This window comes from Haliaeetus leucocephalus, unplaced genomic scaffold (assembly GCF_000737465.1).
Source record: "Haliaeetus leucocephalus isolate CR32 unplaced genomic scaffold, Haliaeetus_leucocephalus-4.0 Scaffold228, whole genome shotgun sequence".
Taxonomy (NCBI): domain Eukaryota; kingdom Metazoa; phylum Chordata; class Aves; order Accipitriformes; family Accipitridae; genus Haliaeetus; species Haliaeetus leucocephalus.
This window is the reverse complement of record NW_010972664.1, coordinates 20,662,654-20,681,022: the sequence shown is the minus strand read 5'-3', so window position 1 is coordinate 20,681,022 and position 18,369 is coordinate 20,662,654. Positions and strand designations below refer to the sequence as shown.

The 18,369-nt window shown below is 46.0% G+C and overlaps 1 protein-coding gene across 1 annotated transcript; it reads left to right on the top strand.

The window, feature by feature from the left end:
• The first annotated feature begins 25 nt into the window (after positions 1 to 25).
• On the top strand, positions 26 to 16,703 carry LOC104831698 (fatty acid amide hydrolase-like). The gene is made up of 20 exons (XM_010567443.1): positions 26 to 181; positions 264 to 320; positions 1,877 to 1,914; positions 3,162 to 3,302; positions 4,889 to 4,951; positions 6,111 to 6,231; positions 6,621 to 6,713; positions 7,691 to 7,851; positions 8,951 to 9,036; positions 9,252 to 9,335; positions 10,539 to 10,601; positions 10,743 to 10,820; positions 10,913 to 11,001; positions 11,738 to 11,774; positions 13,047 to 13,195; positions 13,410 to 13,472; positions 13,796 to 13,871; positions 14,510 to 14,594; positions 14,772 to 14,859; positions 15,452 to 16,703. Exons 1-20 carry the CDS (start codon positions 26 to 28, stop codon positions 15,560 to 15,562), a joined length of 1,839 nt encoding a protein of 612 aa, XP_010565745.1. The 3' UTR covers positions 15,563 to 16,703.
• Positions 16,704 to 18,369: the final 1,666 nt, after the last annotated feature.

Below are 18,369 nucleotides of genomic sequence, written 5' to 3'. Positions count from 1 at the left end.
GGCTCGGTGGAAGGAAAGGGTCGCCATGGCGCCGTTGCTGCTGTTGTTCCTCCTCACGTTGCTACCGGCCGCCGCTTACCTGTGCTGCGTGAGGCGGTACACGGGCAGCGCTGGGACGGTGCTGTACCGCCGGCAACCGGGCCGGGCCGAGGCGCGGGGCCGCAGCCCGCCTCGGGATCCCGTGAGCGCCGGGGAGGGCGCGGGCGGGCGGGCGGGCGGCGGGAAGCGGGGCCCGGCGTTCACCTCACGCCTTTTCTCCACAGTGGGCCCCGCGGCTGTGCGGCTCCGGGCTGCGCCTCTTCGTCCATGTGGCTAATACGGTGAGTAGGGGCGAGGGGCCGGGTGAACAAGGCGGTAAAAGCCGGGGTTGCTTGGGAAATTGTAGGCAGGTTGTGGCTCTCTGCGTGCTTTCGGGTTCACCCTGTCCCCCCCCAGGGTGGGATGCTGTGGGGAGGGAGGGAGCTGGCCTCTGGTTGAGGGTGTCACGAGTGGTTTTGGGCACGGAGGGCCCGAAGCCGACATCAAATATGGAATACAGCCACCACCGGCTTTCCTCGGACACGAAGCGATTCAGGTCCTTCAGCCCTCTTGAGCGGGGTTTTTGGGAAGGCGCTGAAGGCAGCTGTCCTGCCACTGCTCTCCTCGGGTGGGCTTTGGCGTGCCAGCGAGCCTGCGGGTTGATTCCCGCTGGGGCTGGTGTGGAGGAGGTCCGAGTCCTGTCGTGGCAGGGTGCTGGGGGGAGAAAAGCCTGCGTCCCCTTGGCGGTGAGCGCCTTGCGGCATCGTCTGCCCGAAAGCAGGTGGATTTTGTTGCTGCTGCTGCTGCTTGGCCTTTGCTTTTGAGCCTGTGTCAAGGTTAGGCACAAAAGTCTCATTTCAACAGCGTGACCTGTTACAGAGCTTGGTGGCTGGTTGGGCTTGGAGCGAAAGCTAGCAATGGGCTGTGTTTATTTGTGAGGATACCTTGCAAGTGGCTTTATTCCAGGATATAACAACCAGAATACCTTTTTATCCTTTGCTTTGCAGCCGCTTCTGGTGTGTGTCCCTAGGCTTGTTTCCTTTCCTGACATCCCCCTTGGAGGGGGGACGTGATATTCTCAATCTCCTACGGGACTGTGTTGTCTAAGATTAGATGTAGATTAGGAGCAATGCCTTTTCAAAAAGAGAACTGTAATTCTTATGCAATGTGTGAGGCAACATATCATTTCTTGGATCTGGGGGTGTGAGCCTTGCTTCAGACTTTACTGTATTTGTACATCCCTTAACATGTTTTTGAAGTCCATTGTTGAGCTATTAAGACAGGCTAGAACAAGGCTGGTCTCTTTGGGACCTCTGATGTTGCTACACTGGGAACCAAGTTATTCAAAGTGTTTTCAGATGTCTGCTACCATGGAGTCTCTAAATTTCTCATGCTTTTCCAAGTTGACTTGGTTTACTGCAGGAGCTCATTGAACGACAGGAGAGATGCTAGCAGTGGGATGAGCAAAATAATAATAAGCTTCTACCTTATCCAATGTTTGCATATCTGCAGAAGATGAAGAAAGTGAGGGATGGGAACCATGTAGATGCCTCCTAACAGGGTTGCAGCCTGTAGCTGCAGGCTTTCTGCACCAAGTCAGGGATGGACAAAGGCAGGAGAGCCAGAAGAATACTCTCTTTATAATTATATAAAGGAGAGGTGGGGGGAAAGCATTTTGGGCCAATTTTGTGGCCTGAAACAAGTATTTGTGCTATTTTTTTTCTACATAGCATTGCATGCTCTCTAGGGTGCTCTGAAACTGCAGCAATTGTGAGCACATTCAGCATTCCTTGTCTAGTGAGGAAGGTGTTTGGGTCAAAGTTACTGCAAACCAATGTTTCTGCTTACTTTCTTCCAGGCTTTTGGGCAGCTCTGCTTACTGCCGCTGTTAATAAGGTAAGAGTGGGAAGTTTTCTTCCCCTCCAAGTTTCTTTTGGTTTTTGGTTTTTTTTAAAAGGTGCTTGCATTGCATGCCACTTACAGGTTGTCTGAAATGACCTTTTCTAAGAGGGAAGCTGCATAACTTGATTGGAGAATGAGCAAGATTATTTCATAGATGTTTACTAGATTTTTTTTTTTTTAACTACTCTGGTTTGAATGGGTCTCTATCAGAAGAAATGAACTTTTTTTCACATTCAGGCAGGTGCTGAGAAACCAAATTTGCCAGCTTGCCTCTTTGCCTTTCTGTTCCTTTGCGAAAGAGCAGTCTTTCTTTCAAAGTTTGTTGATGGGCAAATTTGCTGTGTTTATCACCAGTAGTGGTAAAAGAATAGTAGTAGTGGGGAAATGAGGACAAACATGAAGTTCAGAGTTTTTAGTATGTTCTTTTTAAAGATACTATTTTATGTCAGCCTTTTCTCCTTCTCTCTCACTTATGTTGTTGTTTAGAAACTGTGCTTTCAAGTGTACATTGCACTGAGAGCTGCTCAGGTAAGAGGTGTCAGAAACCTTAGCCTCACGCTTGGCTCACATGGTTTGCCTGTTATTTGATGGGTCAGCTATGCAGATCCCAGGACGCGGAGAAATGCATTACACACAACTGGTACCTGTGAATTTTTACTTGGGGCATGGGCTTTTTGAGTGAATCAAACCCAGATAAACGTCACTGCTGTTGTACAGGAGATTATTCCTTGACACCTATGACAGGGTCTTGATTTCCTTGCTTTACATGTTCTAAGCCCTGGACTTGCACTGCAATCCCTGTTGTATTTGGTTGCAAATGAGCTGTGTTGAAGCAAATCACAGAAAAGTCTGAAGAGGTGCTTGTTTTAACAGGGTTAGTGCTTGAACGTATGGCTTATACTACTTTCTCCTTTTCTTTTCCTCTCCAGTCCTGTCTTTATTGGTCTGTGGGTGATATGACTAATTAAAGTGAATTGAAAACTCTCACCATTTCTTTCCTAGTTTGGGTTTACGGAGGCTGGCTGGCCTTATGTCAAGTGGTAGGAGGCTTTGTTAAGCAAGCAGAGTAGATTTGATGCTGCCTTTAGAAAAGGTGTGAGAGATTATCTTGTAACTGTTGCAACTCCCTGCTGTGAGCGCAGACTGCTAAGACAAAATGTTCTTTGGTAAGTTTCCCTGTGAATAGTCTGAAAAATTAGTCATGGTAGAGCTTGCAGACTTTAGCAGTGACTCTCTTTCAGGCTGAACAACTTCTCGCTCATGCGTTCACTTGACATTCATGAAGATCCCACGTTTATCCCAGAGGTTGCTGCGGAGGTTACAGAAGACAAGTCTGAAGCTAAAAGCACTTCGGATATTATTGAGCAGCTGATAGATGCAAGGTCAGTATGTGATAGGTAAGAGTGGAGTGGAAGAAAACATGTGTTGGCACTATTATGTTAGCGGGAAGCTGTTGTTGTCAGTAATCTGGATTAAAATCTTTTTCCACGCCCACCTGCTTTACAAAACAAACAGTGCTGTCAGTCATCTTTCCTGTTGTAACTTATAAATCACTGGTAGTTACAAGTAATGTGAAGTTTCTACAAGTTTCAGGGAGTCTGTTTATTGTGGAGAGACCAAATTCTGCCCTTTCCAGGGCTCTGGTTGCACTATTAGAACAGATACACTTAGTGGTTGGCTAGTAAGTGCATACATCCCTTTAAGTGAGTTTGCAGATGTGCTGTTTCTTGCCTGCAAGGAATCTCAAAGAGAACACAGGGGTTGCGTGGAGGAGAGAAGGAACACAGGTTAGAAAGAAAACGATCCACAAGAAATTAGGCTTTGTTAGTGAGGTTGCTTGGATAAAAGCTGGTTCAGCTTCTTGATTGCAGCCTGTACTTGATTAAATCCCACAAGATTCCAGGCAAAATGTTACTCAGACTCGCATGTCTCGCTGTGGTCTGATGCTGAGGTGGGAGCAGCTGAGCTGCTATGAATGCTCTCCCCATCTGGTTTTGGTTCTTAGTTGTGGCCCTATCCAATAGTTACTGAAAATGTCTATGAGCTGCACTTCATCAGTGTTGCAGAGGGTGGGTTCTCTGTATGTACCTGGGCTTTTAGCAGGACTAAGCTTGCCCCCTGCTTGAGTTCTTAAGCTAGAGCAAGGAAAAACTTTCATCTCCTTCACTTCAGAGGGAGGCATGTATTTCCTCTAGGCATTGGTCAGGGTGAGTGCAGCCTTTTGGTTCTTGTGTCCCCAGCTCCACTAGTGATACATTGAGTATTACAGGGCAGGTTACTGGAGCCTTACCTCTTCCCTGCATAGCACATCATGGTGCCGTATGGTGTCCTATTCCAGGATATGGCTTCTGGTTTGGGTGATGATATGGAGACATCACAGGAGTAGTGATTGTAGCTAGCTCTTCAGCTGATCTTACAATCATCCTGTTGTGATGAGAAATAGTCTATTTCTTATGTGCTAGAGCCATTGACTTAGTTTTTAAGCAGTTTGCTGATGTGTATCCTTGTGTGTGCTGTATAGTGCCTTTTCCCCCTCCTGCACCACACGCTGTATATGCTGCTGGATATCTCTGGATCGAACTTGTGACAGATCCTGGGAGTAGGTTTATGAGTATATTCTAGCTATTCTGTAATGTTGCAGTGGTGAGTAGCAAATGTAAACCTGAAATAAGTTTTGAACAGTTTAATGACTGCTGTGTTGCAGTAGAAATATGAAGCAACTAGAACATGTCAGCAAGACTGACCCCATATTTCTTTGGCACCCTTAGTGTACCTGGTGTCTGTCATGTGTGCAAGGAGTCTGACAGAGTGCAAGCTGAAATCCATAGGCTAGCGGTCCAAACGGTGACCAGCAGGTTTACTGTGAGTGAGTGATGCCCAAACCTGCATCGGACTGTGATGCTGAAGTCTACAGGTCTAAACAGAGGTGGCTTTGACGGTTCACAATTGCCCTTTTAATTCTTTGCAGGTCTGATTCTGCTAGTGATGGGTTTAGCTTCAAAGGGATCAAAGACTACCTGGACTGCTACCGGTAGGTGAAATTATGGTCTGGAAGCAACCTGTCTCACATGTTCCCCTGCTGTGGGCTAGTACTGTTCCACAAGCTCTCAGGGGTCTCTTTGTTAGGATTGTCCTTGAGGCACCAATGTTTAGCGTCACCCTCTGCAGTCCTTTCCCCCTAATAGAATAATGAAGGAAAGCCAACTGGGAGAGCTGGCACAACTTTTACAAGCCCTGCAAGGATATTTAAATGCTGCTTTCCTTGGCTTATTGTCAGTCTTCACTGGGAGAGATTTCTACGTACCTTGTTTACCCAGACATGTGAGTGAGAAGGAGAGGAAGGTTCATCTGGATGATGCGAGTTGCACATACTGTGGGTCTCTGAAGAATCCCTTGGTTCCCCAGCTGCTTGTGCTCCTGTGAGCAGTTTCCCTGCTTTCACCCAGTAAGTGTGTCCAGTTTGGAAAGAGCTGGAAACACATCCCTGACTCTGAGGTTTTGTGAGCTGTTGGCTGCTCAGTAACTCCTGGCTGCCTCTGGGACATGTGCCAGGTGTGGAATGCTCAGATAAATCCTCTTGTCCTCCCGGCCCTTGTTCGTCAAGGACGACCTCTGCCAGCAGGTTGTGGCCTTGGAGCAAAAGGCTGACACTGCAGTCTGGTGTTATAGGTGCATCCTGACTGTGAGGCTTTTGTGTCAGCCAGAGGTAGATGTGTTTGTGGTGCAACTTAGCCTTTTGCCAGGAGGGAGGGAAGGCCTGTTTGTTGAAGGGGAGTTATGATGGTACTGCTGGGAGCCCCTTCTCTGTAATGGAAGGCCTGTATAAAGGGGGCTGGCCTCTTGGTCTCAGCTCATGATATGGGGAGTTTCATAGCCTCAGGCTTTCAGGAGCTTGAGGACTCTTCTTAAAGCTGTCAGCTGTCCTTCCCTGTTTATCTGGGTAACTGTCCTAGCTCCTGCCCCTACTTTAAGGGTTGGGGGTGTGCTGTGTAGGCAAATTCTCCCCTTAAGGAAGGGAGTGTCTCTTGATGGTGTCAACTGTGTTGAAATTGTCACTACACACAGATTCTTATCTAGTTCTTACTTACAGCTGTGACAGCTGCCATCTTGCTTCATGAGAGACAAAACCTGTGTGTTAGTGTGGTGTGTGGGCGTCTTGTAACAAGGTCCCAACTTCTCCTGTCCTGTAGGAGTGGGAAGCTGACGCCATCTCAGGTAGCAAAGAACATCATTGCCATGTTGGAGGACTGCGACAAATCCACGCCCCCACTCAGAGCGATAGTGCAATGGGACCAGGAGCAAATAATGCTGGTAATGTCTGCCTCTGGTAGAAAACAAGCAGAGGCTCTTCTGCTGATATATTGCACAGAAAAATATGTACGCTTTTCCTCCCTCCTTGTGTAGACGACTACAAACAAGTTTGCTTTCCTTCCTGCAAAGAGAGGTAGCATTAAAGCAATCTGTTTCCTGCTGGACAGCTATGTTTAAAATGGGACTTGTGTGCTTATGTGGCATCCGTTAGCATAGATGCTTCCAAGTAGTAGTTTCCCATCAGCATATGGTGGAAGGAGAAAGAAACTTTTATAGTTTGGCTTAGTAGCAGCCTGAGAAAGCTGTTTTTTGTATCTGTTCTGATACTGGTAATGACCTTCAGCTTAACTAAATATATATAACATACACTTTTTTTTTTCTCTGTGCAGATGGCTGAGGCCTCCACTGCTCGTTACAGAAATAAGTGTACGCTGTCTTATCTGGATGGCATCCCAGTGTGTCTGAAAGAAGAGTTCAAAGTGGTGAGTTTCCTTGTCTAGCTGTCGGTTTATGCTGCAGGTGGTCAACCTAGACAACTCACTGCGACAAGCTTTTAAGGCCAACTCCTCAGCAGAAGCCTGAGAATATGTTTGTAATAAGGTGTAGTATGTGGGTTTGTAATGAGTAGGATTAACAAGTTTTGCCAGGTGAAGACAGATGTTGGGTACAACAGACGTGTTCTGTAACTCGTACTGATCTCTTTAATCCATGGGGAGTAGAGGGTGGGGGTGAGAAACAGTCCCTCTTGTGATGAAATGAGAATGTATAAAAGCATCTGTAGCAGTGGGTATGACTGTATTTCTCAGGCACTGACTCTGCTCCACTGGCAAAGTATCCCTCTCTCTTTACCTTAAAGGACATGTGTCAGAAATACGCAAGTTACTTTGAAAAGCCCCACTCACAAGGAGTTTTGCCTGTGGCCAAACAACAGTTACCATTAAATACTCCTGGCAGTACAGTCAAGCTGTCATAGGCTCTGCAGAGACCTACCCATAGGGTGGGAGTCCTGTTTATGTACAGGTTCTTCCATTGCTGCCTCAAAGTGAAGAATACTTAGCATACCCTGAAAATGAGTCCATCTGGTATTTTGGCATTCATCTAATCTTGGTGCCTTGCTTCAAAACACTGCAGATCTGAAACGCTGCAGCTCTGTCTGTAGAAAAATTGAAAAGAGAGCTGCTGGGAGGCAGGCTTTTTTACCATCTACATGTTTCTGCTCGTTTGTATCGTGGTATTAAAAGGACTCCTCTGCATGGGAGAAGGACCAAATATTGAAGGGTTAAGTGTCTCTCCAACACAGGACAAGTTAAAGAGTGAAGCTTCCTAGCCCTTACTTACTTCTGTGGGTCCTAATGTCTAGGATCCTTTGTGGAGTTGAAGTGTGCACGTGGAGCATGCACGTCTGCCTGCCTACCTTGCCAGGGTTTTAGGATGAGTAATAAGGTGTCTTCTTGCTAAGGTACCTTACCATCACCGAGTGGGAACAGTGTATCTTGGGACGGAGCCCGAAACAGAAGATGCTACTGTGACCAAGAAGCTGCGAGAGGCTGGGGCTATCATTATTGGGGTCTCAAACATGCACGAACTAGGGACTGGAACAACTGGATGCAACCCTAATAGGTAAAAATCCCTTTCTCCTCTCTTTCCCCTGGTCTAGAAGTACCTAAAAGTCTGTCCAGAACTGACAGGGAAGGGTACGAAAATAGAGCAAGCATGTGAGAATAAAACTGATGGAGGCATCTTGTGCAGGGAGAACCCCGGGGGTATGAAAACCCAGCATTGTATATTTGAGGGTCAGAGTAGTCACAGAAGCCTGAAGGCTCCTGAAACCAAAGGAAGGAGAGGATCCAAGTGGCATCTGCTGAGTAAGGAACTTGGTTTGCTGGGCCCTATAGGCCTGGAGGTGTGAATGTTTACAGGATGAGTGGTAGACAAAAGCGGTGACAGAAAACAAATAAATAGTAATCTAATGCTCAGTCACAGTAATGGCTGAAGGCCCAGAACAGTGAGAAAAAGTACAGTCATCTCAGGAGAACATAGTAATTTTATTTCCTAGCTAAACCAGGCTCACTGGAATTTGCTTTACTGTTGTAAATTCTCCAGCTATAACCAAGCTGAGAACTGCTATTCCAGACCCATGGTCCTCACAACCTTGATAAGCCATGTGTAGAGCCACGCTTTGTGCCCGTGCAGCTGGATAGAACTGGGGCTCCCCCTCAGCTGCAACAATGTGCCAGGGCATTTCCTCACTGTGTGAGGTCAGCTGGATACCCTGCCACCTGGCAGGTCTCTTTGGTGTCTGGGGACTGTGGTCAGACTGGAGACACTGGGAGCTGCTGCTCTGGGATAAAGGGCAGAGCTGGGGATGCTGACTTGCTTGTCTGTAAGAATTGCTGGCCACCAACTGCTCCACCTTTTGGAGTTGCATAATGCACTGTGGCACAGTGCTGTCACAGACAGAAGAGCTGGAGTGGCGTCCTTTGTCTTGCTTTGAGTCTGTCTCTTTCGGGTAGGCTGCTTATGGTAACAAGAGATTGGGCTCTGAGGCAGAAGTCTTTTTTTGCATGTTGTTTTCTACGGACATAGCACTATCTGGGATTTAATGGTATCTCTTTACTAAGAGATCAGAATCCCTGAGCTGTGTTTCTGGATCTTTTCCTGCCCTGTACTGCACGTGGTCCTTCCTATGAAAAAATTCAACACTATTTGTCTGCTTCAGGTACCACAGGATCCCTAGGAATCCCTACAAGCCTAACCACTTCACAGGTGGGAGCTCCAGTGGGTCAGCAGCAGCTGTAGCAGCAGGTAGGTGGTCCTAAATGGAGTTCAGGGGTGGTGGGAGGAAGGTCCTGAGGCAAAGTACCTTAGGCATTTAGTTTTTATGAGGGGGTTTAGAAGCTGGAAGGAACTCCTAGCTGAACAGAGCACTGTGTGCTTTCTTGGCTACAGTGGCTGGTAGAATGGACAGGGCAACACGATGTCTCTCTGATCACAAGCCAACATGTGGGGTTTTTTTGTAGGTCTCTGCCCAGTGGCTATTGGCACAGATGGAGGTGGCTCTGTGAGGATTCCTGCTTCGTTCTGTGGTGTGGTGGGCCTGAAAGGTAGAGCCCTTTAATTGTGGAGGGGATGTGTGTCTTGTTTGCTGTATCAGATAGAATGCCACAAACAAGTCAGGCATAGTCCATTAATTCCTGTCAAGCAAAACTTGTCTAACACCCTGAGAGTCACGTGGGTTGCTCTGACAGAATGGAAGTATTCTCAGTACCAGGTATTGAACAGATGTGCAGAAAAAACCCTAACTTACTTAAGTCAACTGCTAAATAAAACGTGCTGCTTTTCTTTCTACCTACTGGTCCCTCTTCAATCTTGCTTCTTTGCTGGGACATGTTCCCAACATAGTTGGGCATCTGTAGTGAGCTGGTGAAAAGCATCTCCACCCACGATGGTTCGCCATCATCCCAATTATACGGAGAGGCTGATGCTGCTCAGATTTGTATCTGGTAAGTTAAACCTGGTAATAGGCTTGTATGAAACCAGGATGTAGCCATTCCCTCTTATTTCAGTATTACAAGAAGTAGCAACGCAGTTTTTGCAGTAAGACTATAATCAAGTAGAATGTGCAGAGGACATAAGAAATGCACAGGGCAGTGTCTACAGTGTGGAAGGTGGCAAGACAGGATTGTCACTTGGAAGAGATGCTGGCTTTTGAGAATGGTTTATCATTCCAAAGGATCTCAGCTGCTTCATCTGAGAGCAGATACTCAGCCATTACCCTTTTTCCATCCTTCACATGTGATCAACTTGATTAATCTTGATTCACCTGAGGAAGATGATAATGATGATGACAAAAATGAAACTGGTCAGAAAGGTGATACAAGTACTTGCAGAAGACAACTGGTGTAGGCATGAAGTCTCACTGGCAAAGTGTGTGAGATCTCCCAGGGGGTGGCATCTCCCCGCTGTTGATAATCCTGCTCCTGTGTCTCCATCCTCCATACCATATGCTGCTTCTGCATATTTAAATGCACGTATTTCAAAACATCCTTGCAAATATTTCCCCTCAACTAAATTTCTTATGGGGGAAAACAGTTTCACTGTTGAATGCATCTGTTTCACTGATGAGACAGATCGTGGTCAGCAGAACAGGGTACTGAAAGATGAGTGACTGGGCTCTGAAATGGCAGACATAAAAGTAACTGGCACAGGGGTATGTCGCTTACTGACTGGGGGCACCAGAGCCATCTAGGTCAGATCTTGCCAGTGACTGCTGATATCTAGCTAACTGCCCATTTCTTTTTCTCTAGGTACGTTTGGGCGCATCAGTTCTCAAGGCAGCTTGCCACTCTCCTACTCCACAGTCAGCGTAGGTAAGAGGACTTGTGCTCCACTTCAGGGACCTTGCTGTGTGGTGGTCTCATAGGGGAGGCAACGTGTGCCTGCAAAAGACCTTGGGAGGAAGGTACTATTTACCCCTTGTTGGATTTTTACAACTGATGTCTCTTTTACAGGCCCTATCTGTACCTCAGTGGCAGATGCAGCCATTGTTTACAGTATCCTTGCTGAGCCAGATCCGCTCTATCCATATGGTAGGTGAGCTTGCTCCCTCCCCGAGCCCAGGTGCTCTGCCTTCCTAGAGGCATTCTAGATAAAAGGAGGAACTCTTGTTTGTTCCCTGCAGGACTAAAACAGCCCAAAGCAACCCTATCTGGTATGTGTGCTCCTGACCTGAAAGGCTTAAAACTGGGAGTGGACTGGACGTTTTTTAAGGTGCCTGTTCTATCTCTCTCTTTCCGCTGCTTTGCAAAATTAGATTCTAAAGGAATTCAGTGCATTCACTGTTCTCTTGCCTGTTATCATTAGAGCTTCTCATATTTAGTCCTATAATTGGAAGAGAATATAGCCTGGTTGAAAACATCTACAGGGATAGATTTTTTCCCTAAGGCAGCCTTTTGAGTAAGTCTGTTGGAGGCACGAGGAAAGGTAACAACTGTACAGTTGATGGCAGTATGCTTCCTCATACTGCTGTTTCTATTGGAAGCACTGCTTCTGAACTGATTACAAAAGACAGTTTAAAATCAAATGAGGAAAATTAATTTATCCATTTGTTGACGATGCTGTAACTGCTGAGTGGTATTTCATCATTCCAATGTAGAAACTGGGCTTGCAAGCTAGTACCACTTGGCAATTGTAATGCAACCCCACAAACGTGCTCAGAATTTCTTCCCTGGAGGAAAACAAGGACTCTTTCTGGCTCTGCCCCAGTGCAGAGGAGGAATATCCTCTCCTCTGGAAAAGACAACCTTCTCTTTTCTTTAGCGGTGTGACCTGCAAGCTGTTATTTTGGAGTAGGTGGCCTAAGGCAGTCCTGGAGGGCTGTGTTTCACTACCATTAGGGACAGGAACAAGGAAAGCTCCATGAGGACCAAAGTCCTGGTGAGTGTGCTCACCAAGGAGAGGAGAGCAGTTACTAAAGTCTACTTAGTTCTTTCCTCTTATTCTCTAGGCATGTGATGCTGAAATCCTGTCCATCTGTGAGAAAGGTAAAGAGGAAAAGTCTGTAAGTCTCTTACTCTGCGTGATGTCATGGTATCACTTGGTGCTCCTCTTATGTATGCATTAAAAAGATCTTGCCTGAAGTCCTTAAAGGCAGATGCTTAAAGAGGTCTGGCTGGACAAACAGCAGTAGCTTTGTATTGGGGAAGCCCTCCTGACTGCTGAGGGTTAAAAAGCTCTGCAGTTGTAGGCTTGTTGGGTTACAATGGAAGAATGCAGTCCAGTGTGCTAAAGCCTCTGTCTGTATAAAGACAGATCTGTGTTCAGTAATACTTACTGTGCAAGCTTTAATGGTAAAAGACTTCTAAGGGAGGGACTTGTTTCACAATATAATGTTCAGCAGGAAAGACAAGGCTAGATCTTTGTGATGTATCCAGTCCTCTGGTATTTCCTTGAAATCAGCCAAATGGTGCCTTTAGGGTGGCTTTGTCAGATTTTAGACTAAGAAAAATTGACCCTGGTGAGTGCTCGGGGCTGGGGCAGAAAGACTCTACAATGCCTGGTATAGTAGTTGGCCTCCTATGCGTTGGAGCCGAGATAGTTCACGTTATTCTGGCTGTTTGCCTGGATTTTCTTCAGCCTCCTTATTTCCACAGACACTCACGCTTATACATGTGTAGAGTTTTCTTAGGAGAGATGCACCATAAGCAAGTGAAACAGGCAAGCTTGGGTATTTATGAAGAAGCTGGGGTCAAACAAAGAAGGGGATTCTTTTCAGACAGCAAAAGATTCACTTATCCCAAAGTCTTGGTGTTCAGCCTTGCTAAAGTGCATCAGGATTTAGTGAACCTGTACTGTTGACCTGGTCTCTTGAGTATCCCCCGAGTTCTCTACCGTTATGGTTCAGAATAGGCTTTGAATGGGAATCTCATGATGCTAAATAATCACTTCATGCTGATAGAATACTGGTCAAGTCAAATGCATGGGGAAGCATTGTCTGTCCACCTTTACTCTTTGGGTTAACTGGGGGGGCTAGAGGGAGGAGATGAACATGCTGGAAATGTAGCAGTTAAGTTAGGAACCCGTCTGCAAGCCCCTATCCCTGCCCTGTTGGAATACTGAGATCTAGCTAGACTGAAGGCTTTTACCTACGAGAAGCAGCTGCAGCAGTCTGCATGGCACATGATGCACTGAAGATGCTGGCCTTGTAACGGCCTATGGGGTCTCTTAGCTTCTCAAGGGGGTGGGGATTTGCAGCCCTTCTATAAAGTTTGGTGAACTCAGGGATGCTGTCTGTGCTTTACCTGTTCTGTACGCAGCTGTGGAGCACCTGCAGAGTTTGGGAGCCAGTGTGGTTGACGTGTCTCTTCCAGAGATGGAGGAAGTGCGAGTAGCACATGTAATCTGCATTCTCAGTGAGATGAGGGATTTCCTGCAACCTGACTTCAATAAACACTTCCACGAAATGGTAAGTACCAGCAGCTTGGATCAGTGCCAGTAGTTGTCCCGGCTGATACAGAACAAGTGTCACATCAGTGAGAAACCTGAGGCTCTCCTGCTTTTTGTATGACAAACCACGCGTTGGATGACTACTGATACAGGAGAGCAGACCTGGAAGACCTCCTGGGCTGTCACACTCAGTTTCTTGCAAGCAGAGCCATGATCGATGTTTTCTCTTTCAGAATTTGGACACTCGGGCTAACCTGGCCTTGGCTTCCCAGTTCACAGCTCTGGATTATATTACGGTAAGGAACATACTGTGGTGAAGGCTGAAGGGAGGCACCTAGTGAAATTGTAAAGGTGAGGTAGAGGATTCTCTTAACCTCCCCATACATGCCAAAAGGTATGATCCAGCTGTACTGCCCTCTCCTGTGAAAACATGCTGAATGGTGGGGCACCACAGAGGACATGCCACCTGGAGTGGTGTCCTGCGCCTTGATTCCAAACCGCAGCAATTGTGTCATCTTTTGCAAAGGCATAGGTTCTGATGGGCAGAGTTTGTCATCGTCAAAACATGAGCCTTGTGAACCAAGAGGGCCTGGTCAGACAGTAGTCTCTCTGCTTGCAGGCAAATCGACAGAGAACTCGGAGCATGAGATTTTTGCAAGAGATCTTCACCACTGTGAACTGTATCCTTACACCAGGTATTGGCAGCCTTGGCCAAAGAGCTGGTCCCCAACAGCTCCGTGGTGCATTTTAAGAACAGTCACTCCATTAACTTTCCCTTCCCAATTTTAAGACCATGACTTTTTTGCAAAGACTTTGCTGTACCTCAAGCCTTTAGAAGAAAATGCAGCCTGGTTAGAAAGATTGCTGTGTATTTCTAGACTTACTGCCTATATCCATGGCAATGAGAAACTCCTTGGTACTTGAAACAGGAGCTGCAGAGCCAGCACTTTTACCCTGGAGGGACTGGACATGTATTTATGTATGAAGATGTTCTTGCTCTAAATAGAAACTAACTGCTTAATTCATAAATCCCAGCAAATTGTGTTTCAGGGGTGTGAGTTTGCATCACCAATGTATATCAAACATGTGGCTTTAATGAACTGAGCTGTTCTTGAAGACTGCCCATGGCCTGACTCTTCCTTTGCTCTTTAAGCACTGGATCAGGTTGCCCAGAGAGGCTGCGGAATCTCCATCCCTGGGGATATTCAAAAGCCATCTGGACATGGTCCAGGGCAGCCTGCTCTAGCTGACTGTCCTTGAGACAGAGGGTTAGACAAGATGACCTCCTGAGGTCCCTTTCAGTCATCTCAATCATTCTGTGATTCCTCCACAGCTGTTGCTTCCACTGCCCCAAGAATCTATGAATCTGACCTCTTGACTGGGAGCAGCGATTCGTCATTCACAGTCCGGTCCATGAGGTAAGAAGAGTGCTGCTTGCACTATGGAAGCAAAAGTTTGGGAACAGCTGGAGACTAGCTGTACTAACTGAAGGAGAGGCTGTAGAGCAGGAGAGATTGATCCTAGCTGCCTCTCCCAAAAAAGGATGACTTTACTGCTGTCCTAGGGCAGAATGCTGATGACAGCTTTTCCCCCAGGTTCATGCAGCTTGGTAACTTCACTGGGATTCCATGCCTTGTGGTCCCCGTTGGATATTCTACTGCTGGGCTTCCTATCAGCTTCCAGGTGAGTACTGGCTCTTTGTGAATGCTGGGTCACAAAATCCCCAGCTGGCTTTGTCCTGAATCACTATAACCACGTTCCTGCTGTTCCACACAGCACACTCGAGGAGTTGGCAGGTACTGGTAATAAAGTTTTAAGTTGCGGGTGAAGAGACTTGCCTCAGAGTAACACTCCTGAATGGCAGAGGGACTCTTCAGGTATCTGGGAGATAGATTTCTCTGTCTCCCTGTCTACTTGCATCAGTACCCACTATTTGTCACTACTCTTTTGTCTCTTTTCCTTATTTCTCAGTTCTGTAACTTCTTTAAGTCCTTCCTTGCTCTCCTCCCTCTTGAAATGGGTCTCATGTAAATGAAAGGTCCGTGTCTTTTAATTAAGTCATACAGCTGCCTTTATCCCAATTGCACTGATGCCACACTTACCGGGGTAAAAGGGAAAAGCATGTGTCCTTTTGGTGCTGTTGCAAGGGGGGGGGGGGGGGGGGGAAATTAGTTTTGCAGGGCTTTGCAGAGCATCTGTATGTGATGATGCTACTTTTCTCGTTTGTTTTTTTTTTTTTTTTCCCCCTTTCTCTCTGTCTCTCATCTTCTCCCAGGTCATGGCAAAATGGTGGGATGAAGCTGTTCTTCTGAGAATTGGCCTGAAGCTAGAGCAGTTTCGTTACCAGACAAAAAAACCATCCATTTATTATGACATCCTCGCATGATAGAGTGGCTAAGATAGGGACTAATTTTTTTTTTCCTAGTCTGAGCTGACCAAGTATTAGAGTGGACTTGTTTTCAATGTTCATCTGAATAAGGCTTAGTAGCAGCCCCATTTGAGGAATGGGGAGGAACACTGATCTAAGCAGCCACTGATGCTGAGCAGGCATCCTTTCTGCTCCCTGTTCATTACTGGATGGCCCAGTTTATACTGGGGAGACCAACCGTGCTAGCTAGTTCCTTGCTGTGTTTTCGCCAATAGGGGAAGCTGCAACTATCTTCTGTGACATCTTTCTGTGTAGAGGTCCTGTGTAAACATGGAAGACAGCTGCATCTACAGGACTGTATGTGGGCAGTTCATACTACTGTGCATGGAAAGGTACAATCCTAGCCCTTAAACCTCACAGAACTCCTCCTGCTCCAGGATATAACAAAGGTACTATTTTGAAGGGGAGAGGCAGCTTCCCTTAAGAAATAATGCCTAGCTCCCTTGGAAGGAGGAGGATCTTAACACACCTGCCAATTAGGTAGCGTGTGTTGTGGCCCTTTACTTAGTCCCTCAGAGCAAAACAGAAAGCCTAGAGCTATGGAAGTGTCACTGTGCTTCTGTCCCTTACGCTGCAAACAGTGTAAGGTCAGTCTAAACGTTGCACAAAGTCTGGTTGTGCTCACTGCATGAGTAGTCCTACCTACCTTCAGCCTTACATGCAAGGGGAGGAAAAAGCACAGCATGAACCTTCATCAACTCTGTGACCCAAAGCCCTGGTTCAGGGTTCTGGCTTTCTGTTGCACATCTCTATTTCCCAAGCTAAGCCTTGGAGAGCCTCTTTTCTCCCACTGGTTGCTTAACTATAAGCCTACTATCATTTAGGTGTGTAAATGGAAGAAATTATCTGGTACTGCTGTGAAGTATTGTTTAAGGGGTGCTAAGACAGCTATTACAGACAGGTGAAATTTGTGTGGTACTGAAAGTAGGAAATGCTACTGAGCTACTGCAAGAGCTCAGGGACACCTTATTACAGCCTTTCAGTACTTAAAGGGGGCCTATAAGAAAGATGAGGACAAGGACAAGCTTTTTAGTAAGGCCTGTTGTGATAGGACAAGGGGTAATGGTTTTAAACTAAAAGAGGGTAGATTTAGACTAGATATAAGGACAAAATTTTTTGGTCAAACACTGGAACAGGTTGCCCAGAGAGGTGGTAGATATCCCATCCCTGGAGACATTCAAGGTCAGGTTGGATGGGGCTCTGAGCAACCCGATTTTGTTGAAGATGTCCCTGCTCACTGCAGAGGGCTTGGACTAGATGACCTTTAAAGATCCATTCCAACCCAAACTATTCTATGATTCCAAGAGTTGAAGCTGGGTGCAAGAAAGGTGTTGCACAAAGCCATGCGCAGCAGAGAGCCTGCTCTAGATCAGAGAGGGGCTGGCTTCTTATCCCAAATGTGCTTCCTGAAGCAATCAAGGTAGAATTAAGACACGCATTAAAGGTGAGGGTATACTACATAAAGCATGACATTACAAGAGGAAAAGCTAGAGAAGACTATACTCCTACAAGAATAGGCTCTAAGCCACAGTACTGTGTTTTGCTAGAAGGCCCCTGACTGTAAACTGCCAAGTACCTGTGTCCTGCCAGCAGCACTAGGGCCACATGAAAGATAAGAAAAGGCCTAAGAGTAACTAAAGCTAAGCATTTGTGTTTGTTTTGGAGTAGCTTGGGGTTAATGCTCAGAGGCATCTCCTGTTGCCTACCTCATCAAGTATCCTGGGCTTGTGATCAGGCTGCTGGAGAAGCTGTCCTACAGACAGGAGCAGAGAAGATTGCTGTATTCTTAGCTTGGAAGGACAGAAGGAACAGAAAGTAGTTGCAGGTTCTCCCAAACTCTGCATAGTTTGGGGTTTTTTTTCCCCTCATACATACCCACTCTTTAAAGAGAGCTAGCACTTTAGCCATTAGTAAAGTTAAGTCAGATGGCATCTGAATGGAAGAATGTTGCATTGCTGTGTCCTCCTTAATTACTTGAGTTAAAGCATGAACTCCTACCATCAGCTGTCACCAGCATCCAGGAAAAAGTTAAATTAATTATATGGTTGATAACTGTCTTTTATCTTCAATGCTTCTATGTGATACTGCCACAACTTTTTTCACTAGATTCTAGTATAGTTCAGCTTTATGAAGCACAGTTTAAAAGCAAAGTATTTCCTCTATTACTAATGATAAGTTATTAAACTCTACCAACATACCTTAGAGTGAAACACCACTGAAATGCATTGTATAGCAATAAGAGAGTTGGTAAGTGTTTGACAAGAATAAATTTCTGCCAGGAACATTACTGCTTGAAGGAAATGGTTGAATGTTCCCTAATTTAATGCTATTACTCAAGGGATTAGAGATAGATGTTTAAAATAATCAATTACCATCCTGCTAGATGATGCTATTTATTTCAAAAATCTTCCTAAATAATACACTACCTTGAAATTACAAATTTCAATCTTTAGTTCATTCTCTGGGTAGAGTGAGGGAACTCAAGTTACTAGGAGGCTAAATAGCAGCTAAAGTAAAGTTTATTTTTTAAAAATAATACTTGCATCCTGATACCAGTGGGAAGAAGAAGGAACTGAGAGCTTTTACTGACTGACAGTAACTTAGCCTGTCTCTCCGCACACTGCTTCCTCCCTTCCCCTAAACCAGTATCGCATCAGTGCACATTTCCAGTGCAAGACTTCCCTGGTACTGAGGTTACTAAGATAAACTTTACTTATCCTGGTGAAAGGCCCCTGTGTTTCCTTTCTTCCCCTGGCTGTTAGCTT

Bases quoted from the DNA above. Each gene is read 5' to 3' on its own strand.
- LOC104831698 (XM_010567443.1), top strand. From the start codon at position 26: ATGGCGCCGTTGCTGCTGTTGTTCCTCCTCACGTTGCTACCGGCCGCC. The intron at 11,002-11,737 runs GTGCCTGTTCTA...CTTATTCTCTAG, and splicing joins TGGACTGGACGTTTTTTAAG to GCATGTGATGCTGAAATCCT. The intron at 14,860-15,451 runs GTGAGTACTGGC...ATCTTCTCCCAG, and splicing joins GGCTTCCTATCAGCTTCCAG to GTCATGGCAAAATGGTGGGA.